This window comes from Canis aureus, chromosome 38, assembly GCF_053574225.1.
Source record: "Canis aureus isolate CA01 chromosome 38, VMU_Caureus_v.1.0, whole genome shotgun sequence".
NCBI classification, from domain to species: Eukaryota; Metazoa; Chordata; class Mammalia; order Carnivora; family Canidae; genus Canis; species Canis aureus.
Genome location: NC_135648.1, coordinates 12,855,484 through 12,882,407, shown reverse-complemented (window position 1 = coordinate 12,882,407; position 26,924 = coordinate 12,855,484). Strand labels below are relative to the sequence as shown.

General features: G+C 41.3%; 1 protein-coding gene across 1 annotated transcript in view; it reads right to left on the bottom strand.

The window, feature by feature from the left end:
* USH2A (usherin) overlaps positions 1-26,924 on the bottom strand; it is a 693,391-nt gene that overhangs the window by 39,825 nt on the left and 626,642 nt on the right. The window contains exons 61-63 of the mRNA XM_077886665.1: positions 17,850-18,077; positions 12,468-13,984; positions 9,388-9,709 (exon numbers count right to left, since the gene is read on the bottom strand). Coding sequence (XP_077742791.1) covers positions 9,388-9,709; positions 12,468-13,984; positions 17,850-18,077 — 2,067 coding nt within the window. The remainder of the gene's footprint in view (positions 1-9,387; positions 9,710-12,467; positions 13,985-17,849; positions 18,078-26,924) is intronic.

The following is a 26,924-nucleotide window of genomic DNA, read 5'->3' as shown; positions in this document are numbered from 1 at the left end:
TTTGAGGGGCAGTGCAAATGAAAGCGTGGCTTTTGAGAAATACTGTTCCTACAGCAACTTTTGTATATTGGATGGCATTCTCTACTTTGCCTTATTATTAATTAAAATTTCTCAAAAGCATCCCAAAGTCTAAACAAAAGGAAATACTGGAGCAATTCACTGGATTCTTCAGAGGACAGAATTTTATTTCCGGTTTCCATTATAAACATGCCACCGGCATCAAGGAGAGAACTGCACAGTTTCCAAGATGCTTTTAGGCATCTTAGTAATGATCAGATCCATCAGCAGATAGATAAATCAATTCACAAGAGAGAGTCTCAACCAACTTCTTAAAGATTTCAATTGAAGGGATGTGATTTACTTAAGCGTCTTAACGTTTTTGTTTCCACCTGTAGATTTGATTGCTTCATTTAGACCAAGACATTTATTTAGAATTTAATGGAAATATACCATCAGTCCAAATACTAAGTGCAATCCTCCTTAAGCTTTCAGATTTACTTAGTGTTTTATCAATAACCATGAGTAGCAGGCCAAAGCTTGCCAGGTGATCTTGTAGCCTGGAAGGGATTCTTTGTCACATATTGAGTGAGAAGCAGCACCAATGTGAGGTATGGGGGATATGCTAGGTATGATTCCTTTGCCTCCAGGACCATTCTATGCCCTGCTCGGTGCACTGGGAAGTGACTCTGCAGACTGCCTAAGGGATCTTCTCCTCCTGGCTTCTTTCCAGTTGGACTGATCAGAGGAAGGAGAGAGTTCAGATTTTTAACGTCTCCTGATCCCTCTCTTTGGCACCTCAGTTTGGCAAGACTGCATTCTTTCTCTAAAGCTTCTTCTTCCACAGTGTAGCCCCTCTTCACTGGCTTCAGCAAATGCTGGGTTCCAGGAACAGCTTGATCCCCTTTAGGCCTAGAAGGTAATAGCTTCTGGCTATTGCTAGTCCCTGGGTACTTTAACCTCCCTTGTTGATTCTCTTAATCCTGCCCATACCTCCATAAATAGCCTTTTCATTTAATTCTCTTCAAATGCTCCTTTGAGTACACCATCTGTTTCCAGCTGAGATCCTGACACTGGGGAGAACATTTCCAAACATTACACAGGCCCCAGTAACAATGGGTGGGCTGAGACTGGCATTGGATCATAAGCATGGAGAGATTGGAGATAATTTAGTGAGACTGAATAGAGGAATAGTGCCTCTTCACGTCTGCATGGAATGATTTTAGTCAAGTCCCACCTGTGCTGCTCAAGCCCATCTGGCCAGAGAGTGAAATGAGAGGGGCCATGAGAACTTGGCATGGAAATCCTGCTGTCCTTGAAGATAAGGTGCTGTTTCTGCTGCATCATCACTTGAATCTTTCAAATATCTTTCTTCATAGCTTATACAAGCATCCCTATATTTTTATGGATATATTATTCAGGGGTGTGTTTCTTTGTCTTATCAACTAAACTTTAAGCCCCTGAGGAATGGAGTTCATGGTTTTTAGCCTCCTGCCACAATCCTAGTAACTAGGCATACACTTTGTATATAGTGGGTGCGTAATAATAAGTTATTATGTATTCAAGTTCTAGGATAAAGGGAAATAAGTAAAACATGTCTCATCCTTTCCTGGATATTTTTATAGGACCTAATCAGGTGATTTGAGGGAGCCTTGATTTTCATGGTCATCTCACTGAATAGAAACTGTTGGTGAAGAGCCATGAGGGCTTGGAATTACACGTTATCTATCTTCAGCGGGAGAAAATTTGGTTCCATTTACTATTTTATGTCCAGCACACAAGCTTTCAATGCAAAGATTGGAGGATCAATATTGGCTTAAGTGAACTAGACATTTGGGTTGCATCAGCATGAGGGTGAGAACCAATGCATCTCCAGATGAATAACTTGTCTCAAAGGCAACGTAAAGACTGCCAACAATTGCAGCTTAAAAATGAATGCTAAAGGATGCCATGAGAGAGAAAAAGAATGAAAAGATGTGCACACGTGTGAACTAGAGCATGCTCCTAGGTGTGCTCACACACACATAGGGAGAAATGATCTGTTGAAAAAAAAAAAAAAAAAAAAACCAATGGCAAAAAAATATGGTCCCTGGTCCAGGGGCAGAATTCATATTTCTATTCATGGAAGTGTCCTAACGGCCTGTAGTCTAAGCTGTAGCACTTTGGCTCTAAAGTTTCAGAACAAACGCACTGTTTGAGACAGACAATATCAATAAATCATTTAATACCTTGAGCTGTGGGAGTTGGGGGTGGGAGCAGCTTAGATCTTATGGGAGAAACTAACTAAACAAAAGCTTCCATGCTGGTCAGAAATACGTTAGTGAGATTAATACCTAATTAAATGCAAGTCCAAAACCAAACAGAAAACATGCTCGATCCATTTTCTCTAAAAGTGGCACAGAAAATGCTTAGGAACGGGATGGGATAAAGGCGATAGCAACAGAAAATGAGCCATGTGAATCAAGTAGCTTGTCACAGAAGTGTAGACTCAGACTCAAAGTTGGAAGGAATCTCAGTCATGGGTATGTGGGCAAGGTAGTTTTATCCTGAGAAGTGGCAAGGACAAAAAAGACTGGACCACCTCATTGAAGGGGCATCACACCTTCAGAGCCAGTTGTGTTCTTAGAGATTTTTACATTCTAGCATTTTATTAGTGACTCACTGATGGAGGCATAAGAGTTTTCTTAACCTGGTTCTTTTCTGTCTTGGAAGAAGGTACCTTCTTTTCTACAGTATGGGCTCAGGGTAGAGTGGGGAGGTGGGCTTACTATGTATCAGGCATCCAGCTAGACATATAAAATCTCTCATTTCTCTTAACACACTGATTTTTTTTAAAGTAAGGCTTTGAGAAATTAAGCATCTTGCCCAAGCTGTGTTATTTTTCACTCAGTTTCATCTGCCAGCTGTGAACATCTAAGAGGGAAGAGCCTGGGAATTGTAACTATTTCACAGTAGTGTGGTGGGGTGTGTGTCCCGTGCTGGGGCAGCCCTTGTTTCTGGCTAAAAGTGTTTCCCACGTATTCATAAATCCCTGGCTGTAGGATGGGGCCCCGTGTCCAGGCCTATTTGATCAAAATCTTCCATTCTCTTGGTCACAGGACTATATGGTGCTAGGCAGTCCATGAGAGTCTGGCTCTTGTTTGATTTATGAATACTGAGAGGGAAAGAAGTCCTTTTCCCACTCTGAGGTGGGAGGGTAAGAATAATAATACCTATCATAATTGCATTGGGCAAAGAGTTCCTATGTGTGATGTGCTGGCCTAAGCATATTTATGTATCAACTCATTCAATCTCAAAGCATGAGTCTATGAGTTCAATGTTGCTCCAATCCACAATTCCAAGCCAAGGAATCCAAGGCACCGAGGAAGCTTGAATCAGGTAGTGTCAAGAGTGAGTTTCTCTAATGCCTGGAGAAAGTCTGGTGTGGAATGAAGCCAAATGGAGACAATCAAAGATGGAGGAAGGAGAGAAAGGATGAATCTGACAGCTTGGAGTCCTGTACCCCAAGCTCCTGTGGAGGCCTGATATTTACACCTTTTTCTTGGTTTCAAGGAATTTCTTTGGTCCGTTTTCCAGACAGGTAAACAGAAACAATTCCTTTCTATTTAAGTTGGCTTTCTATCACTCATAGTAAAAATAATCAAGATGCCTCATTGATGCTGTAGGTTTTCTCAACAATCTAAATGGGACTCTTAGATGCAGTAAACGAAATAAATTGTTATTGGTTGACATTTATATTTTCTAATGTATTTATAACTTATTAAATACATTTATTAGTATATAAATAAATTGGATTTAGTTAGAAAACACCACTACTGATGTTTCCATGTTTCCATTTGGGTGATAGGGAACCAGAGAACTATTGATTGTTCGAAGCTGGTCTCATATACTCACTTGCTTCGATATAACTTAAAGCTAAACACGATCAGATGATCAAATTGCTTAGGATCAGAATATATTGTCAGGTTTTACAAATTATAGATCAAATCAAGGTTGAGCTAAAGTTTGATTAGAAAATTTTAAAGTGTATGGTTATAGATTACCCCCCACAGAGGCTCCTAGAATTTAGAACTGGGGAGAGCTTCCATTTAAATACCAGCAAAAACCACTGGGAGAGGTTACTTTGCTCTAGGATCCAGATACAGTGTGAGAAGGACTTTATCTGTTTTTTCTCCTTCTCCTTTCCAGCTCGTCACCCACACATTGTGGGGGTTGCACAGAAAAGGCCCCAGCAGCCCCTCCTGCAGTCTCCACATGGATGTTTTGGGCAGGAACAGTGAGGGTTCATCCCCTCGTCTGTCTCCTGCTCAACCCTTCCTTGCATCCTCTTCAGCATAAATTTCCAGACAGAATTGTTTGGAGTCAGGGTCGGTGTGTTAGAAAGAAGGCAGCGGGCTGCCATCCTGTGTGGCCTCCCACAGCACCGGCCCTAAGATCAGCCCTGCATGTCATGAGTCATAGGGTTTCCTCTGGGGCTGACCTGTCACTTCTCAGTTGCCCAGCGCTGGAAGCCTTCAAGCCTTTGGAGATTGTGTGAGTGTGGGTGCTTAGTGCAGAAACCTGTCAAAGTGGGGGAATTTTCAGGAAAATGAATGAAGTCACTGACAGCACGATCCGGTGAAAGGGGGAGCCACGGCAGGCCCTAGCAAATCCATGGTGAGTCATTGCCTTAAGCGAGAGTATGAATATGAATGCACAATTACTGAGGGCTGCTTATCAGCCCCAGCTCGCTCCCCAAAGATGAAGCCTGCAGCTGCCTACGGAGCAGACTTCCACCCAGGTCCCTCTCTGAAGCCTGTGCAGAGACTGTTGTCTTCATTTGCTTGCTGTGCTATTAAGAACCTCCCCATGCAGAATTGGGAGGTCTAGACCGTATAGATGAGGACAGCCCAATTTTGAAAGGGTTGAAGATAGAAAGGAGTATGGTCTCAAAAGTATCCCATTGGATTTTGTAAATATTCTGTTGAACAAGAAGCCTGTGATCTCCATGTAAGGAAAAGGTCTGTACACTGAAGAATTCCATTTAGTAAAGATGCATCTCATTTATGTATGAACCACGCATTGACAAGAGTTTTTGAGAATTAGGTTTTGGTAAACTAAATTGTATTTGAAATTCACTGAGAAGGCTCGTGCTCTAATGAGACACTGCATCGTGTGGTTCTGCAAAGACGTCCCATCCATCTTGTGAAATATAAAAAGGCACTTCCAGAGTTCTACAATTTATATTTCAGAGCTTACTGTTCTTATTAAAGTGGATCCTGCAGAATCTCTGGAAGCTGTGTCGAAGTCAATCAAATTAGAAAAATCCCGTTTTAAGTGGTGATGAATGTTATAACTCTTAACTACCAAAGGCCAGGTGTCCCAAGTGAGAAACAAAGCAAAATAAAACTCCAATAGAAATAAAACAAAATCCACGAAGAAGAGGAAAAGAAATTATTTGATTAACTGAGATGTGAACTTTGCAGATAATATATTCTGAATTCTGAAGTCCTCCACTTTCCAGTTTGATATCAAAACAACAGGATTTCTGTTTAGGGTAGTTATGGATAAACCAAGGTAAATAGGTTGGTCATCAATTATCATCATGTAAATTAGGCACTTGTGGGGAGCTGGCTTCACTTATTTAGGCAATCGGTTTATGATGGTTTAGGACTGTGATTCTCAGCCCTGGCTGCACATTAGAATCACCTAGGGACCTTTTGAAATGCACTGATCCCTGGACCCATCCCAGAATCAGAACTACAGGGGGATGGAGCCGGAGCATCAGGAATGTGGTTAAAGTTCCCTAGGTGATTCTAATGTGCAGCCAGGGCTGAGAGCCACTGATTTAGGAAATCACCACTTGAAAATCTGGCTTAAGCAGCATAGCAACAATGCTGTACCCTCTGGGGCAGTATTTCTCAAAAATAAAAAAAATAAAAAAAAAAAAGGAGGGTTGTGGATCATCTAAGCTGCTTGTTAAAAATACAGATTGCTGGGAATCCCCACCCTCACCCCTCGGAATCTCCTTTTGTATTAGAAAGACTGGGAGCCACTACCTTTAAAATGTTTGATATTGATGTATTACTGAAAATTTAGAAAGTGTCTGTAATATCACATGGCTTTTGTCCACCTTCAAATGTGACAGTTACCAAGCTGGTTCTATGAATTGTTGTGAGGTAAGTGACACTGATTGGTTCTCATCCTCCAAGGACTCCTGGAGTGAGGGACTCCCTATTTCTTTCAGTAAGAATCCCTTTCTCTACATAGTTCCTGTCCACTCCATCCATCAGAACTCATCCAGTCTAGACTCTTTTCTCCCAGAGCTCTATTACAGGTCAAGTGATTGGCGAATTTACACTAGGAAGTGCTGTCTTGTTTATCCCCCACAATAAATTTTGGCAGCTGCCTTCAATGACTTACCTCAGAAACAGAAATGAGTACAGAGTGGTATAGGGTCCTGTAGGAGCAGGGTGGGCAGCATTATCTGACACCCTCAGGGCACACCCTGTGGAACACCACCTACCCAATTACACAGATCATCACCACCCTTCTGATTAATAGATGTATATCTCTGGGTAGTTTCTCAGTTCTTTGGTTTTATTCCCAGAAATATAAATTGCCTCAAAAAATACAATCCTCTGCAGAAGAGTCAAATTATTGACAGATATTGAGTGAACCAATACCTCTAGGACAATGAAGGTATTTTCTGAAAGGCAACTTGCAGATGAAGTAACCCTCAGACAGGCTTGAGAGCAAAACAAGTTCATTTCAATGGCAAAAATGTTCTTTTGTAAAAGGGAAATCAGTATTTTAGTACATTACTTCCTAAATGGCTCCTGTAAGGTTATTCAGGACCTGTGTAGACTGAGCAGTTACCCAGGCTAAATAAATCTAATATTTTAGTTCATTTATTTCAGCATCTAATCTATGCTTTTCAAAATACTTCCTGTAAAAACTGGGTTTGGGCAGATAGGCTAGATTTTACCCTCCTGCTGCTTATGTGGTAACAAGGTGGGATTAGCTAGTAAATGCAGATTTGAGATCAGTTTGTTATGGAAACCCAACTAAATGCTTCCATTGGGTGTAATGAATAGGAGGAGGTGCAGCGTGACCCAGAGTAGACAGTTACAAACAGCACAGCCTGAGGTCCACTCTCCTCTGAATTGTAGGTCCCTTGGTTCCTCCTTGTCCTTAACTCTTGGTAAGAAAATTCACCAGAGCTAAGACATATGTGTGAGGTTTACCATTTCTTAAAAATTGGCATTAGACTTCTATGGATCATCTGGCCAATTACTGAATCCAGTGGCACAACATAATGCCAAAGAAGCTATAATCACTAGTTTGCTTTCAATATCTATGGGTCATTGAGTTTCATCTAATTAGAAGCCAAAGATTTCTTGCTCATTTCATTCAGCTCTGTCACAAAGGTGTGTTTTTATTCCTGAGGGAGACTAGATAATTGAGAATAGAAGAATCTCGGATAAAGTGACATTTTTTTTAGTAAAGGTATAGACAAATGAACAAAAGTGTGGCCAGCTACATAGATCCTGGCTGTTTCTAATACTATTTTGTTTCCAACTGTGGTATTTTGTTCCTCCATGATATAAACCACAATCTTCACCCTAAACCCTTGGGGCCTGATGTGTTTTTAAATAATTTTGCTTTTTCTCTTTTCAGATTTGGGAAAGGTAATAAAATACACGTACTGTGTATGTTGTAATATCCTCAGAATGATATGGTAATGAAACAGTATTTCTGTAGCAAAACATATAAATATTCACAGTAGATAGGATAAATAAATGCTATAATCTCAAGTTTGTTTAGATTGCATTTTGCTGCTAAACGAGTCATGCCAAGCCTAGAAAAAACTTTTGTTCTTAAGAGAGTTTTATATTTAAAAATGAAAACAAGGGATTTTGAACATGTATCTATTTCTCCAAACCATTCAGGAATCTTTTTATATTTTCAATTTTTACTAACTACATTGGGTAATTTGTCTCATACATTATTGGCCTAAAATATACTCTTCTCACACTTAAAATGTTACCTCTAATTACTGCATTCATTGATTTCCTCAACATATTTCTGGTGACTTGGTGATTTTATTATTTCTAGTTATGGTAAGCTGTTCAAGGCTCAGTTTCCTCTTTTAGAAAATTGCACTTGGCATTATGCCTGGCACTTAGTGCTTGCATCAATCAGCAAGCTTCTGACTGCAAGCAAGAGAAACTGGTTCTGATTTTTGCAAAAGAGAGTTTATTGGGAGTGTATGGAATTGAGAAAATAGTTGAAGAACCATGCCTGAAAATAGCAGGCATAAGAAAAGCCTTTGGATTGAGGTTTGGGATATTTTATTAGGACTTCTGACCTCCACCTTTTAAAATTCTGAGTCACCATGCAGAAGATCAAGCCCCAGGTGAGTCTGAGGGGCTGAGCATGGTTCATGTGCCCCTACCCTTTGGTTAGGAGACAGCCTGACACATTCATGGACTGACATTCTCCCAAGCCTGAGCAAGGGGAATCATCCTCCCACCCCTACCCCTGGCCAGAAATGGAGTTGCTATCAGAAGAAGAATCAAAACTACTCAGAGAGGAAGATAAACCATGAGAGTCTCCTAACTCTGGGAAACGAAAGGTTGCAGAAGGGGAGGTGGGCTGGGGGTTGGGGTAACTGGGTGACAGGCATTAAGGAGGGCACATGATAAGATAAGCGCTGTTACTGTATGTTGACAAATTGGAGTAAATTAAAAACAAACAAAGAAACCCTCCAAAAACACTCTGAGAGCAAAACAAAATAAACCTAACAGAAGTCCTCTATAGATTTCAAAAATATTTTCAGAATATTTTTTTTTTTGTAATTCTTGGCTTTTTAGGGACATGCAAAGTCCTTATTTTTTAGACTACTCTCATACAAAACTTGCTTCATCCCCATGCACAGGTTAATTGTTTTCCTGTAGACATTTCTCAACACTCCATATCTTTCTTGAGCACAGGGGGTGAAGGTACTTGCCACTGGGTTTTATTTTATCTTGGTACAATTAATGAGTTATTTTCAAAGTGATTTTTTTTAACAAGGAGTGTTTCCTGCCAAGGCAACACTGACAGAGGAAAGCTTAATGGTGGAAATCACTTCATTAATAAGGAATGCAAATACTTCACCTGAAATTTACATAGGAATAACAAGCATATATCACATGGATCAAGAACCAAGAAAATGAAGAAGGAAAATGACTATAGTCTTTCCTCCCTCATTTACTGCTTAAAAATTTTCCAAGAATATTATTAAATTCCTTAAGCCCCACATTTCTCTAAATGGCTTTTCAAATTGCAAGGAATTTTTACAGGCAGGTGCTGAGGTGCGTATATGTACGGTCTCAGTGTGAATTGTTGATAATACACATTTCTTACCTGATACTCATATTCTGTGAAAGGTGATAGTTCGAAATCCGTAAAAGAGCTCGAGCTTCCATTATAGGTTAGCACTGGATTTGATTTTCCAGGATGAGCTGCTATTTGTCTTCTGTACAACTCATAATATATAACTTTTCCATTTGGCTGAAGTGGTCCAGTCCACAAAAGGGCAACCACGGGCTGGAATCCCCCTGGAGCCATCCGTACCTCTAGATGTGGTGGGGGCTGCATCAGAGGCGCCACCTCAGGGGTCTGTAGGGATGTCCAATCACTTGATGCACATCCCAGTGCGGTGCAGGCTTGAATACGTACTTCGTACCTTCAGGACACAAGGCAGAAATTACCCATTATTGGCAAAATAGATTTTCATGGAAAGAATATTTAAAAGACTGATTTCCAGGAAAAAAAAAAAAAAGACTATTTGCTTAAAAGAAAAAGACAAATAAGTTTACATTTATTTTTATCTATAGCTAATCCTTTTAAAGAACAATAAAGACGTATTTCGATAAAAATTTTAGAACCTGTTAAGTCCTCCTTGCTTTCCAAACAAAAACAAAGATCCTCAACTATCTGGAAAGGGTGGGCACAATTCTACACTAAACAGGACTGTAAAGAATAAATTACCTTTCAAGGTTCGCTCCAACATAAAAATTCTGGTACTCTGCAGAATTACTTAACACAACGATGAAGAATGCAGATCTTGAGGGGGTATGAACCAGTTTTCTGTAGCCCTGGGCTCTTCCTACCTCTGCAGCCGGAGCTAAATGATTCCCCAGGAATGTTTCCAGGTCGTGAAGGCACATCATGGAGTTAAGGTCTCAATGGTAATAAATCCCCTCACCTGATACCTGACATCTTAAAACAGACTCTTACACCACACAAAGACCTTTTGGGGCCAAAGTGAACCCAGCTACATGCTAGATTATCAATCATGGAGACACCTTATCACCACCCAGTTAAACTCAACCAATCAATTATGTTTTGCCTCCATAGTTGGTCTCCCGCCACCTGGAAAGGTCTATTTACATAGCTGGGACCTTGCCTTTCCAGCAAGAGGGGTTTTGTTAGTATTAAGTGCCCATGGCTGCACATAAGTGCTTTTTCCCCTCTGTTCCCGAGCCCCAATGATTTTATGACACCCCTGATTTTCCCTCCAGTGGCACCCACTTTTCTTTCTATCTTTATTTCCTTTGGTTCCAGACATTTCCTCTTCTCTTTTCTGCTTTCCCTCCTCTTACCGCTGTTTTCTGTTCTCTTCCTTGCTATTTCCCCTACCCTCTTCTCTTTCCCCCTTCCCCTTCTTAATTACACTTTTTTCTTCTTTTGTGACATCTTTCATTCCCCTTTTCTGCTCCTCCTTCCTGTCTGCTCCTCCCATGTTTAACTCCACCCTGATGGGACTATTGGTTTTTGGGTGCGTTGCTCTGTAGGTGTGTATGGCAGGTCTGACTCCTAACCAATTCTGTGAAGTCCATTTCAATTTTCCACACGTAGATTGTTTTCTGGATCATCTGTGGTAGTTTTAAAATTCTGGTTCATATTCCTTTTGTTACTTAGAGTATTCCCAGGATCCTTCTTCCTACTGACCGGTGGGAGGTACTCCCAGGAGAACACACTCATTTGCAATCTTCAATAAGCATTAAGCTGCTAGAAAACCCCCCAACTACATGAACCCCAACTTCATATAGAAGTGATATGTTTTAAGTCATTAATGTCACTTACATCTTCAATTGGAGTGGATAGTGAAGAGACAGCTCTTATCGCCTTAAATATCATTGCTAGGCTTATAATCAAACTTTTTTTTTCCTCCAGCCTATGAAAAATGCTTCTTTCACACCTGGAAATCTTTTTTTTTTTTTTTTTTTTTCCTCCAGAAATCTTTTTGACTAAGAGTTTCAAAGGGGAGCAAGTTGATACCATTTTTCAAACTTGCAGGTACCAGTTAGGGTAAAGAGGAAGCCAGCATAAAACATTCAGCTCGGCAGCTAACCTGGGTCTTTTTAATGCCCCGAATCAGAATAAGATAAAAGGCAACTCACACAGCATGTGGATTAGCTATGAAAGATACCTGCGGAAGTTTTAATTACTGTTTAATATTTAATGCGACCTTAAATAATTGTCATGAGTAGATGCATAAGACCATGAATGTTTCATTTAAACAGCACTATATATCAGAGATAATTATAGGAGGGATCTAATCTACACATCAGTAGATTACAATAATAGCTGAATTTTACCAGTGGTGGTTGGAAATCAACACTCTTTCAGCCTTTAATTTTTTTTAAGTGGTTCTGTTCATTTTACTAAATTTTAAACATAAAATGTCTTTTATTACTCTTCTCTCTGGGGATGTAAGTTACTTAAAATGTGATGGGGAAAAATGCCAAGTAATTCTTCAAGCTATAGGAAAATGGCCAGTGTAAGATTCCTCCATATGGAGAACAACACACATCCATGCACGCCACAGAGCCCAGAGGAGACCATCGAGAAACATGAGCTAGCAAAGGAGCACCATCCTGGGATGTCAGGAGATCAGACCTGGGGGAATTCTAAGGGGTTGAGGAAAGAGAGTCTGATGAGTCTCATTATCCCTGGAAGAAGTGCTGGATTCAGTAAGCAAGCTCTCCCCAAGACAAAATTTAGGCCAATCCAATGCTAAGAGCTCTCATCAGCACTTTTTTCCCCTCTTTAATATCTGATTTTCTTCCCAACCCGGGGCCAAATCACTCCATCTGGGCTCTCACAACTGTCCAGGAGCCTGGATGCTTTCAGGAGGGCCTAGACTCAGGGAAGAGGCCCATCTCTGCTCTACTCATTTGAGACATCATGGTGAATTGCTAACATTTCTGAAAAACTGACTCTCCAGATATCAGTTGCAAGAATTTTGCTCTCTAGAAGTTATGCAAGCAAGTTTTGACTGCATGAGGACATGCTTAGTCCACCGTCAATGGTTAAGGGGCTGGGGACTGGGGACATCACTTGAATGGATGTTGGAGTCTTCATTTGAATTGACTGAGGGCTCACACTATGGAAAGGACAGTGGCTTACTCTTAGCAAATCTGGAGTTGGCTACCTACCTGTGAAATGGCTTCAGCTGGTCTACGACGAATGACCGCGTGTCAAAAGAATTGTGAGTTGTGTTGATGGGTAGGATTTTTGTTTCTTTTTCAAACAGCTCTCGGATAAAGAGGGAGTAATTGACAATCTGGCCATTTGTCCTCACTGGAGCGTCCCAGTTCACTAAAATCTCTTGCGGGCCCTGGGCCTTCAATTTTGGAGGTTCTATCCCTGAGGGCGCCGAGGGGTCGGTTCTGTCTTTGACGAGCGGACTCAAAACACCCCCTTGGCTATTGTGGGCAGTCACCGTGTAGCCATATTCCACACCTGGGGTCAGAGTGAAGTCATGATAGCGAGTTTCCAGGCCAGTATAGACAATGGTTCCATCCCGCCTAAGTTCATAACTCGTGATCTGGCCGTTTGGGTTCCTGGGAGGTCTCCAGGTGATTTCTATCGATTCTGAGCCTGTGACTTGCAGTTTTGGGGGGTCCATGTTCTGCGGCGGGGCCTCCGTCGTCCAGGCAGGTTTCGATGCACTGGCCGTGCACCCTCCGTCTGTGCAGGCTACCAGGGAGAAATTATACCGGGTGGAAGGCTGCAGGCCAGAAACCAGCAGGGACAGGCTCTGCCCAGCGAGGTACTCCTTACCGTCAACCCTAAGCAAGTATTTAGTGATGTTTCCATTGTGAATCAGCGGCGGGGACCACGACACGTTTATCTGAGTAGCGCTGATGGCCCGGGGGGCCGGAGGGCTGAGTCCTGCCGGCGCCGTCTGGGGGGTGGTGGTGCTGCTGGGTTTGCTGGTGGAGCAGCCTCCGCTCGAGCAGGCTACGACCGCGTAGCTGTACGTGGAAAACGGAAGCAGGTCTTCATCGGTATAATTGAAGGTCACAGCATCAAAGCTGAAAGGGTAGAGCGCCCCGTTCCTCCGAAGTCTGTACGACTGGATGATGCCGTTAGGCCGCTCGGGCGGGGTCCAGGAGATGAGCAGTCTGGGGGGACTCACAGAAACACCGGCTATCCCCGGGGGGGAGAGACCCTCCGGAGGCGCCTGCGTCGTCCTTGCCGCGGCCCAGGAGCTGCAGGTGTGGCCTGCCGAGTTCCAGGTGCGGATCCGATACTCGCAGCGCGTCCAGGGCTGCAAACCTGTGTCATTGTACGTAAATGCGCTCCTTTCTGTATCGTATTCCGTGAAGACGGCCGCCCCGTCGGCCCGCAGCGTCTGGTTCCCCCGGGCTGGTCCGTCCAAGCACCTGCGGACCACCTCGTAGCGGACGATCCTCCCGCGCGGGTGCAGAGGCGCGGCCCAGCGCAGCCCGACGCCGCCGGGCCCCGCCCACTGCACGGTGGGCGGGGCCTGCGAGCGGGGCGGGGCTTCCCCCGTGCGCAGGCGCTGGGCGCCGGAGCATGCGCAGCCGGCCCCGGTGCAGGCCTCCAGGTGCAGCGCGTAGGCGGTGAAGGGGAGCAGGCGGCGGAAGAGGAAGCGGCGAGTCGGGCCGCTGTACTCCAGGCTCCCGTCGCTGAAGACGTGGTACGTCTGCGGGCGGAAGAGAAGCAGAGCGGTGACCCCGGGAAGCACGTGACTTCCGGGCGGCGACTTCCTTCCGTCCCTTTCACCTTCTCTGCCCCCTGCTCCTCGCCTTGCGGGTCCTGCTCTAACCTTGGGGACGCGCTCTGTTCCGGCTAACGGGAAGTCTGCGAAAGAAGCACAGTGGTGTCCTGCGCCTTGTTTTTTTCCCCCCCAATTCGGGTTGCAGATCACCTGAGCACATGCCTAAAAGCTGAGGACTCTGGAAGCTGATTCTTTTTTTTTTTTTTTCCCCAATTCGGGTTGCAGATCACCTGAGCACATACCTAAAAGCTAAGGACTATGGAAGCTGATTCTTCTTCCCCTCCTTTTTTTTTTTTAATATTTTATTTATTTGTTCATGAGAGACACAGGCAGAGGGAGAAGCAGGCTCCATGCAGGGAGCCCAACGTGGGATTCGATCCCAGGACCCCAGGATCACGCCCTGGGCTGCAGGCAGATGCTCAACCGCTGAGCCACCCAGAGGTCCCTGAAGCTGATCCTTTGACTTAAAAGGTTCACATAGGGTTTCCTCCTATTTTTATTTATTTAAAGTAGGAAACAGTATTCAAATCCCCTGTTTTGGATTATAATCACTTTGGACCTCCTGAGCGGGGTAACTAGGGCCTATCCACACTGACCCTCTCCTTCAGCGTTTAGCGGGAGATGGAATCACACAGCTTAACCATTTGTTAACCATCAACCAAGGTTGATGAAAATGTGTGGCCATGTGTGGGCGCAGATACAGAGACAGACCTACATACACGTCTGCTGTACACATATACACAAATAGAGATACACACTTTGATGACTAGAAGATGGAAAAAGTCGTGCTGTTTTCTCTTGCATGCCACGGAGGAATTGATTGCTCCTTTGGAACAAAGTATTCTTTTGTTCTGGGGAAAGCTATCTGAACACCCGTCATATAAATGTAGAGCGCACTTTTCATCCCATATTATTCATCGTTGGTTGGGAAAGATGGGAAGCAACTCAACTTGAAAGTAGGTGTTTAAGTATCTCTGACCCTGTGGAGCCCACCTGAGCTCTGGATCCCATACCTGCTCTTTCCAGATTGCACCCCTGCAGTCATTCTCATTATCTCTTGCATCACCAATGTATCTCCCTCTACTGGGCTATTTCCATTCCTGTTTAAATGTACTCTAGGATCTTTCATTGATTTTTAAATGAAACCTCTTGACACACTAGTACCCCCCGGCTACTGCCCTGTTTCTCTACTTTTCACCCATATTTCTTTAAAGAGTTGGGGTCCTCATTCCTCCCTTGCCATTTTCTCCTCAGGCCATCCCAACCTGGCTTCTCATTGCACCACTTGATTTTCTTGTCGAGGTCACAATGATTACCTCATCTCCAGATCCAGGACGACTTCTCTGCCCTCATTCCACTTGATCTCCCCGCAGCAGTAGACATACTTTCTCCACTGTTTGGGGATACCCCACTCATCTACTTGTCCTTCTGTCCCACTTGCTTCTTCTGAATCTCCTTTGCTGGCCTTACTTCCCCCTCTTGACCTCCAAATTTCTGTGTTGCTCAGAGGTTGATCCCAGCCTCTCATCATCTCTATATTCTCTCCTTACCCAATCTCCTCTAGGTCCATGGGTTTAAATGCCACGCATACACTAATGAATTCCAAAAATAAAGAGTTCTAGACTTAACATCTTCAGCTGCCTACTTGTCCCTTCAAACCTGTATACTTTCCAGCCTTACCTTCTCAGTCAATGACTCAAGGCCTGAAAAGCCCTTTTCCTTCATGTTTCAAATCCAGTCCATTAACAGAGCTTGTCAGCTTTGCTTTCTGGATATCTTTCCAATCCACCCACATTTCTACCCTCACAGTAGGGTAGAAATTCCCACTGTAATTCCATGCACCTTCAATTCTAAATTTTTAGTATCAAAGCTCCACTGGTCTTCTTAGAGTCCATTTTCTACATGGCAGCGGAGTGATTTTGGAAAACATAAATTTGATCGTGTTATTCCATTGCCTAACCCCTTCAGTAATTTTTCATCACACTTAGAATAAATTCCAAACTCTTCATAGCCCACAAGGTTGGGCACAATCTACCTCCTACCAATCTGCCCTTCTCATCTTTTTCTTCTCCCCACAATGCTTTAACCACATTGGCTTTCTTCCCTTCATTTGAATACACCAAGTTCATTTCTGGCTTCAGGCCTTGCATTTGTTGTTCACTTTGTCTGGAACATTTTGCTCTCATATCTTCACATGACTGACTCGGTCTTGTCATTCAGGGCTCAGCTCAAATGTCAACTCAATTCAAATGATCATCCATTCTAAAATAGCCCGAGCAGGCACAATTACATCATTCTGTTTAATTTTCTTTGTAGTATTCATCCTTCTCTGAAATTCTCTTATTTGTATACTTTTTGTCTCTCTGTACTCCCACCATTCATGTATATACATACATACACACACACAGAGGTAAGGTGTGTGACAGCAAGGATCTTGACTGTCTTATTCACTCCTGAATAAATGCCTGGCCCTTAGTAGAAGCTCAATAAATACTTGGCGAAATGTCAATGAAGGTAAAGGAATTAGGTATTCCTATTGTCAATCATGCCTGGAAGACGCAGACATTGGAATGGAAAACAAACACTCACAAGGATGGATGCATTGTTGGGTGTGAAGAGAGAGACTCTTTCTCTGATAGGATCTTAGGGCTGTGGCTTGGATTTTAAGACCCTGGATCCTGTGGCTGAAGTCTCCTGTCCTAGAGTGGAGGAAGCCAGGCACTGTCATATGTGGGCAGGCTGGTAGAAAGCAGCTTGCTTCTGCTGCTGTGGCAGGCCTGGAGCTTGGCTGAGAGGCAGCCGTTGTACTAAGCAGTAAGGCTACTATATGGAGGCCCACGAGGATGTGCCTGGGCCCATGAGCTGTAATTACAATTCTAAGTTAATTGCTTCAGGTAATTTCTGTTGTCATCTTCCTCATAGAGTTTTCAGGGAAGCTTTCTCCAGTCATAACTGTTCTATGTGGAATTAATGGGGTGCTCTTTGACACCTTGAGAAGGAGTGGTCAAGAGGAGGCAGAGTGTCTACAGCAGCAGCAGTCCCAGCCTGCAGAAGATAGTTGATCAGGGCCTGAGTGGTGGTCCAGGCCTAGAGGCAGTAACAGACTGACAGGTAAGTCACCACAACTGTTAGGGAGGAACATCCAAAAAGGGAGATGAAGACTGGCTTGCATGTGGGTGATCACTGAAAATAACAAAACACAGTCTAATAATGGAAATGCAACCCTATTTGTGCTCACAGGCTGGTAAAACCTGAGATGTACCTATGACATCAATAAGACGGCTACACATGGAAGTGGGCATGTTAGCAGACATGGTGGGGGGGCTTCCTGTCTTGCTTACTGAGCTCTGCTCAAAGTGCAAGTTAGGAAAGACTTAAGCAGATAACTGGGCAGGATAATTCAGGAGGCAGTAAGAACAGCCATTTAGAGTTCGGTGTTGGCATGACTTCCTGACTTCAAATTGCAATTCGATCATTTGCAATGTGGGCTTGGGCAATTATTTAGCCTTTATATGCCTCATGAAGTTTAGTGGTACCTACCTGGTAGGGCTGATGTGCAAATTAAATGAGATAATCCACGGAGAGCACTTAGCCCAGTATTGGGTTCATAGGAAGCATAATACATGGGAGCTAGTTTTCTCTGATCTCTGATTAAGTGCCTAGAGGAGCTATCAAGGAGGATTAAACAGACGGTGAAGGGTGTTTTCCCACAGTGACCTGATGACATGTCAGGGCTCATCTATTTATCTGGAGAACACCAAATATGATTTCATATTCGGGTAGACATTACCTTAATCACACCATTGGTTCTCACAGGCTCTGACCACTGTAGCAACAATGCCCGGCCGTTCTCCTGCTGTTCTACTGTAAAGTTGCCTAGTCCACTTGGGGAAGATTCCAGGGTTTGAACCACAGTCCAGGGGCTTGAAACTTCTCCTGCCTGGTTTGTGGCCACAATTCCGATGTGATATGTTGTGAATGGTTCTAACCCAAACAGGTGGGCTTGATGACTTGTTCCCTGTACAAAAATTACCAGGTTAGTTTTCCTTTAGGAATTGCTAACAATTGCTGGAAGGCCATTCTCCGACCAAGGTACATTAGCAATGACAGTACAAATATCATAACTGAGTTTTGAATTATTAAGAACACAATGTGGTTTTTAAATTTTGCATGACACTTGAATATATTATCTAATGTTGTATAATTTCAGACATACACAAAGTATGGATCAGATAGGATCCTTGCCTTTCCAGAGCTTCAACCCAAAGGATGTGATATATAACACCAAAAAAAAAAAAAAAAAATCTATGATGCTTCAGGTCAGTGCTGCATCCAGCTCAGGATGGAAATCAGTGGCACCAAGTTGCATGACAAAGAATGGGATAATCCTCAGGGTTTGGAGATTTAACTGGAGCAGTAAATCCAACACCATTTGTTTATACATAGGACTCTCCTCAGTCTCTCTCTCATTCTCTTGGTGAGTATTTACATCTTACAAATGCAATGAAACAGACACAAGAAAACAAAAACAAGTGAACTGAACTGTGCACAAGTACCGTTAGACAAGTCTACTGGTGCTATATATGTGAAAATATTCTCATTTGTTAGAAACACCATAACTAAAACTAAAAAGCTTACCAAAAGTAATTGTACTTAGGCTTTGATAATTTGGTTTTTATTAATTTAAAAGAAAATAGTAGAATTAGATTTTTTTTTCCTGTTTGGAGAGAACATTTAGCATATATTACATAACTAAAAGTGAGAACTAAAAGTCTTCATGGTTTGAAAGAGCCCAGGGCGCTCTTTCTGTATCTGGGCTGGATGGATGGGTCTGTTTACAAATAACAACTATGTCTGCAAGTGAACCGGTAATATGTGCATAGATGGGAAAACACAGACACACCCAGGGACACATACATACACATACACACAGTCACCTAGAGACACAGACACACCCAGAGACACCCAGACATACACAGTTTCTTTTGTGTAGCATACCCATTGGATGTGAATACTCATAAGGAAGTATTGACTGGCTTAATGGGATATTTACACTTAAGGATGTGTAAGATCAGACTTGGTTTACTAGATGTTTAAATATGACAGTCTTGAAAAAAAAATTTTAAGATTTTTAATTTCTTTTTCAGAGAGAGAGGGAGCGAGCAGAGCTAGTGAGAGAGAACACGATTGGGGGGCGGAAGGAGAGGGAGAAGAAGACTCCCAACTGAGCTGGGACCCCAGTGTGATGCAGGGCTCAATCCTAGGACCCTGAGATCATGACCTGAGCCAGAGGCAGATGCTTAACCGACTAAGCCACCCAGGGGCCCTAAATATGACAGACAGTCTTTAGTTGTCCTCTCTTCTTGGTGGATACAGAAGGACGAATGTTAGGGAGAGAAGAGGAAATTCTTTCTTTTTTTTTTTTTTTTTTAAGATTTTATTTATTTATTCATGAGAGACACAGAGAGAGAGAGGCAGAGACAGAGGCAGAGGGAGAAGCAGGCTCCATGCAGGGACCCCAATGTGGGACTGGATCCTGGGACGCCAGGATCAAGCCCCGAACCAAAGGCGGGCGCTAAACTGCTGAGCCACCCAGGCATCCCAAGGAAATTATTTCTTAGAGTAGGTACCTGAAGGCATCAGACAAAGTTATGTGAATGGACATTCTCCTTAACTTAGAGGCATCCAAATATCATTTTGAATAAAATCTAAAACAAGGAGCAAAATTGAACTGAACCATTTTCCAAAAAACTGGTTAGACAAAACCAAAACATCATAGATATAATTTTTGACACTCTTTTCTCAATTTCTTGGTTATAAGTTTCAACTGTTTAATGTCTCTTATTATCCGTTAAACACAAGCAGAGAAAATATAATTTCCTTTATTTATCAAAAACTTGTAAGTCAATTTTCCTCTTTCAATAAGTCCCATTATGATATTACATGCTAACCTCTTGAAATCTTTTAATATTTAAACATTTGCTAAGCGACCAGACTCTGAAACAAATTTTATAGAAATACTAATTTCTCTTTTTTAAAATATTAAAAGTTAGATCATAAATATTTAAAACTTATTTCTCCACAACATTGGATTGGTCTTTTAGATAAATATAGCACAGAACTAGAATGACCATAATGAATATTAAATCTGAAGATGCTACAAGTCCCGATTACAAACATTCTTTTCTGATAAATGATTCCTTTTCTGTAGAAATAGGGCAAACATGGGCAAGATTAATAATGCAAAAAAGAAAAACTCTTTGTTCAGAATATTCAGTAATAGATGCCAAAAAAGCATAAGCTGCAAAGCAAATAGTAATCACCTCTAACAGATTATATATAAAAAAGGTAGGCTGTTGGGGGACATTTAGAGATAGCTTTTGTCATAAGAAACATGAAAAGCATGTGGGCTATAAAGCAAAAACATATGTATATTGTCAATAGCAGCACCTGCTCAATTACAGTTTATTTCAGAGCTGAGAATTCCATTCAGCCCCTAGATGGCAATACTATCAAACACTTTTGGTAACATGAGTACTTAATGATTAACAACGGGCATTCAGTCATCCAACACACTCCAGGCAACCATTAAAAAAATAACAAAACTGATTTCATTATAGATCCTTTTAATAAACATTTATAGCTCAGATCCTCAGAAAGCAAAAGTATTCAAAACGCCCTGGCCTCAAAACCTCCGCCACCTAATGTAGAAATACGACCAGCAGATCACGAGTTGAAGTTCCTACAGGCCTGATACAGAGAGGTTTAAAGGTTTATTCCCATAAAAGGTGATTACCATAGTAGTTTTGCTTACTTTGGTCTGTATCTTAAAAAAAAAAAAAAAAAAAAAAAAAGAATCTCATATTGGAAATGTAAAGGAGAATTTTTTAGCATAAATTTATGCTGAGGACAAGTTCCCGTATTCTGTTATTTCTGAAGAGCTACAACACACACACGCACACACACGCACGCATACACACACACCCCTTAGATAAACTTCATTAATGACCATGCTTTTTGTCAGTGTTTAGTAAAGTCCACATGAAAAAGAATGCGTAAAATTTATAAATGGCAAGATGATCCTTACCAATATATTTTTTGACATTTAAAGAAACCATTTATATTATTGTCTCTTGAGTGGATTTCCAGCACCGAAGTTCACTATTTTAGAATCCTGCTCTAGAATTTAGGCACGGTTCATTCTGTGGATTGGGTTGTATCTTGTTTATTCAGTTACTTTTTTTTGTTCCCCTTAAATTCAGAAGATTTGCTTGAACGCTGTCTATCTTAAGTGTTTTGGATTAAATTCCTTCCTTTGGGGATGTAGTGTTCTTCTCTGTTGACTGGTAAAAGCCATCATTAAAAGTCATTTTCTTCCCTTTTGCTCCTCTGCTCTGGCTTCTTCTTTCCCCTACAGAGATGATCTAGATTCAATACTCTCACTTCTTCCTCTTCATTGTCTTTATTTTGTGCCTTCTTTTTCCTCACTCTTCCATCTTCCTGATTCTTAGGTGATAGATTTCTTCTTATCCCTGATCTCTGGGCGACCAGCCTGTGCTTGCTTCCAGTGTGTCCTCATCCTTTCCGTGTTTGTGTCCACCTAATATTCATATGTTTATGCCAGAAGTATATTAGCTACTTTTGTTAGGCAGCAGATAGAGTGTGATTCAATAGAAGAAAAGAGGAATAATCTAGCCTCCACAATCTAATATTTCCAATGAGACTTAGCCTTAAAAAAAAAAAAAAAGACATATGCATTGGATACAAATCAGCATGTCCTTTTATGAGACATAAAGACAAGACTCTCTGGAACACTCTGCCAGTTGAGGTTCTGCTGGCAATTTGAACTACATTTTAACCTCTCAACTCTGCTCCTGGGGGCACATGAAACTACTTGGAGTCTTCAGCAGTCTGACAATTTTACACCATCTCCTCTGATTATTTTTGACGACTTGAAGTGCCCCAAAGGTGGCCATGGGGTCAATAGGTTTATGTAGGTTGAAAATGATCAAAAATTACCATTGATCTGTAGCTGTCAATAAAAGGCTGCGTGGGGAGACTCCCTGCACAAATGTTTAAACTGCATAAAGCAACCTAACTTAGTCATCTTTGAGTCTATTGATCTGATGATCCAGCAGTTTCCAAAGCTTTCCCTCTGGTCTTTGTGGTGCATTTTCACTGAACCCACTTACCTTGGCCCTTAGGAATCTTTTTACCCTGCTCCTGGTAATGAACCAAAACAGTGCTGTATGGGCACTGCTGTGCTCAGCAACAGAGTATTGTGTGTGCTTATTACATTTTGGTAGGGGTTAATCTTTCTGGTCACCATCAACTTCATTCCCAGCTGATTTTTTTTTTCTGTCTATATTCTTTATCCTGGGGTCCTCATTTTAAAATCTGTGACTTTTGGCCTATAAATCCTAACCCAGATATAAGATTCCTTTGCCTTGTTAGTTATCACGAATGCCAAGATCCAGAGAATATGTCACATCAAAAGTTTGCTTTCCTTTGTTTAAAGAGAGCTTCAGAGGAATCTAAATTTAATGATATCAGCCTCTGTTTTTCTTAGTTGAACCACTTGGGTGCTTCTTGGTTTTAGTTTTATCATGAGTTATAGTTGTCCTTGTCATAATGACACAGTAACAAATGGGTTATAGTCAAGTTTCTGGTTTAGATTACAAATAAAACATGAGAAGTAAGAAAAGCTCTTATTTACTGTTACCTAAAAGCCCTGGCTTTGGACAGAGTACATCCAATCGGTAGGATGATATATACATTTTAAGGCTGACAAGGCAACACATAATGTTTCTGTAGATTTTTGAAAGCAAGATCAACTGAGGCATAGGTTCTGGAGATCTATCTTCCTCTCCACTTGCAAAGTTAATCTTTAACCTCACCAAAGTTGATCAACATATTTAAACTTACTACTCATTTCATAGAAGTCATATCAGTCTCAATACAGAAGTGATCTTTTATTACCCATAGCCAAGTATCAGCCTTGAATACTTATCCATAGGTATCTAAGTATGAGACTTCCCAGCCTACAAAATGTTAATACAGAAAATTTACAGATTTCATATGTGCATTTACTCTATCAGTGCCATCTCTGCCTACATACCTCCCGGCTGGTAAGGCAAAAACATTTTTTGATGGCACACACATACATGCAAAGTTGCTCCAGAATTGAAGATTGACTCATAATACAAAAAAAAGTAGAAGAAAAACCATTTAGGGTCATGGCCTATGGTTTTACCTGCATGAAGAGTGTGCATATTCTAGGGAGTATTGCTAAGTGGCATGACAGAGCTGCCCAAATGGTCAATAGAACATTAGAACATCCGTTATTTTTGGTCAGGAGCTCCATTCAATTCTTTTTTTTTTTTTTTTTTGACTGATTTTAGAGGTGGTGGAAGGGCAGAGGGAGAGCTGGGAGAGAGTCTTAAGCAGACTCCACACTGAGCATGGAGCCTGACTCTGGGCCTGATCTCATGACTCTGAGATCAGGACCTGAGCTAAAACTAAGAGTCACATACTTAACCAACCTGCACCACCCAGGTGCCCCCCATTCAATTCTTTAAACACCTTTGTGCATCTAGTATGTACAAGATTCTGTAAAGTTGCTGTGAGGACATAAGATGGATAACACAGGCCCTTAACTCTTAGGGCCTTATAATCTACTAGAGCAGGTCAATAATAAATACAGATTCACACAATTGAGGGGGTGTTAAGTGCTGTAGCCTAGTGACAGGGAAGTAATGAAGGGATACTTCAAATTGGGAAGGGAGGAGGTTGAGGAGTGGGGGGCAGACTTACTTGGGAGGTAGCATCTGATCTAGTTCAGGAAAGATGCAGAGTTTGAGGAGAAGAAAAATGTGAGCGATTAGAAGAAAGAAAGAACAGAAGGAAAAATGCAAGATATGTTTGGGTATGAGCTGGGAGTTGCATGGAGCTGAAGTGTAGGGAATAATGGGGATTAAGGCTGGAAAGAGATTGGTGGCAAGACTGGAGTGGGCTGTGAAAGTCACCCTAATTTTTTTGGATGAAAATTGGTTGGGAAACACTGAGTAACATTAGACAAAAATTTGAAGAACCAATTTGATATAAAGAGCTCTACAATGCAATTTGAGAGAATAATGGGACTTTAACGTTTTGCCCTATTGTGGTATATAGGTCATGGTCAGTGATTGATGAAATAAAAAAAAAATCTGCCAAGAATTAATTAATGAATTCATTTATATATTATTCAGCCAATAAGTATGGATCGTCATATATAAAAGGTAATGGGAAAGTATTTTCTTAAGAATAAGGTTTAAAAAATCTTTATTGAATGTTTCCTCTCTCTCAAAATTTGTAATTATTCTTTCGATGCAGATGTTTGTCTTTTGATCACAATCAAAGTGGGGATTATAAAAATTGGGCTGAATTGAAGCCAATTATACTATCCCCTGTGTGGACCACTATTAGAATCACATGTATCTGGTGTGTGTTTTTCTGACAGTGGGCACATGCTTATGTGGAGTCATCCATACTCTTGCACTGGTCCCTTGTGCATATCAAACAGCTATGAGGCAGCTGGAAAGATGAGGGACACTATTGATGACCACATAGAATGATAAAGCATTCCTAGTTCTGGGTTCTAACTCCTGTTCTAAGGTGTAATTTGAAAGATTTCAAGAAAGTATAAATACATATTCTCCTTTTAAGTAATTGTGATATGTATAATTTTAATTGATGACTCAGGGGCTATTTGTCAAAGCAATTGTAAATTTCAAACAAAGTGTTTGGTTTGGAGTATGCATGTGCTAGTACTTTGAGTGTGCACTTTTATGTCTCTACTCCCACAAATATCTACATTCAGAAAAGAAGAATGATGTGGAAAGAGGGGTTTTCATTTTTCCCTCTCTCAGAATACATCATTTATTTTGTAATGGGGGGAGGTCAATGCAAAAAGAAGATTCGATTCATAGATTTTTTCTTTATGGACAAAGGGGCTCTATCAATTTAATCAATAAAGCAAAAGCTAGAGTTCTTGCAAAATGGACGATGATGCCTCAGTTACCATAAAAACATTGAAGAAAAAAAGAATGGCTTCAAAATGGCTCATTTTTCAAAAGAGAAGAGGAAAAAAAATTAAATTTGTGATAATTAAATTTTAAAGTGGCAAATCAGTCACACTAAATATTAAAAAGCAGTACTTCTGATCTATCAAAATTAAAAATGTGTGTACTCTGTGACCCAGCAATTCCATTCTGGCAATCTATTTTATGGCAATACTAGTAAAACTGTACTAAAAGATATTTAAAAGAATTCATTCCAGCCATAGTCTTGTATTTATTCAATTCTTGATTAAACACATATTTATTGAGGGCTTCCTGTGTAATAGGCAGCATCCAAAACTCTGAGGACACAGCAGAAAGCAAAGGATACGTGGACACTGTCCTTTTGAATTTCACATTATAATGAGGAAAAGTTGGTAATATAATAAGCAAAATAAAGAGAGAGAGAATTAGAAATTGTGGCCAGTTAAGAAGGTGTTAATTTGGGATGCCTGGGTGGCTCAGTGGTTAAGCGTCTGGCTTTCACTCAGGGCACGATCCCACAGACCTGGGATAGAGTTCTGCATAGAGCCTGCTTTCCCTCTGCCTCTCTCTGTGTGTCTCTCATGAATAAAAAATAAATAAATAAATCTGTTTTTTTTTTTTTTTTTTTTAATTTTAAAGAAGGTATTAAGTAGAGTACCGAAATAGAAGAAGCCAGCAACCCCAAGGCCTAAACCAGAGACTGGCTTAAGAAAACAGAAATTTATATTTTCCCTGTTCTGGAGGCTAGGAGTCCAGACCAAGGTGCCATCAGGCTTGGTTTCTGGTGAGATCTTGCACCTGGTTGTAGATCGCTGCCTTCTTACTCTTACTTCTCACAGAGTCTTTCTCTGCATGCACATGGGGAGAGGGAGAGTCTCTGGTATCTCATTTTCTTCTTACAAGAACATCAGTCCTATCAGATCAGGGCCCATTTTTACAGACTTATCTAACTTTAATTACTTCCTAAAGTCCCTACCTCCAAATACAGTCACATTGGGGGTTACAGATTTGACATATGAATTTGGGGGGAACACAATGCAGTCCACAGCAAGGGTCAAGAGAAGGAGTGGCTTTGCAAAAGTCTGGGAAGGGGTGCTAGTGGCTTGATCTGGGGTGGTAATGGTGGACATGGAATTAAGTGGTGGATTTATGTTTTGGAAGTAGAACCAAGAGAATTACAACAGGTTGAATGTAAAAGAAAAGAAAGAGGAATCAAGTAGGGCTTGTGGATTTGCCTTGAAAAAAGGGATGGATGGTGGTACATTTAATAAGATGTGGAAGTTTCAAAGAGTAACAGATTTGGAGAGATTTTGAAGGAGAGAATAATTTTGACCCTATTAAGATGCATATCGCATAGATTTATGAATCTCTAGTGCTGAGTAGAGACTGGATTAGGAGTATACATCTGAGAGTCATTGGACATCTCTCCCAAATCTAGTCTCAATCCAATGGCCTTTTCAACCTCTCCACTTTTATTTTTAATACATCTCAAATTTAACGAGTCTTAATATGATCTCTTGATTTTTCCTTCTGTATAGTTTGTATTATGTTAAACAGGTTAAAGTGGAACTATATATCTCAGAATCCCCTTCTGTGGCAATCACACCCTAAGGTGACCATGAGTTAGTTAAACCCTTGTATAATTCCTCTCCTCTTGAGTTCAGGCAGGACCTATGACTTACTTTTAAACAATGGAAAATGAGATACCACTCACGTGAATGTAAGAGACACTGTCTCAGCTGACTGACAGCAAAATTCTCCTGTTAGTCTTGGGAAAGCAAGCT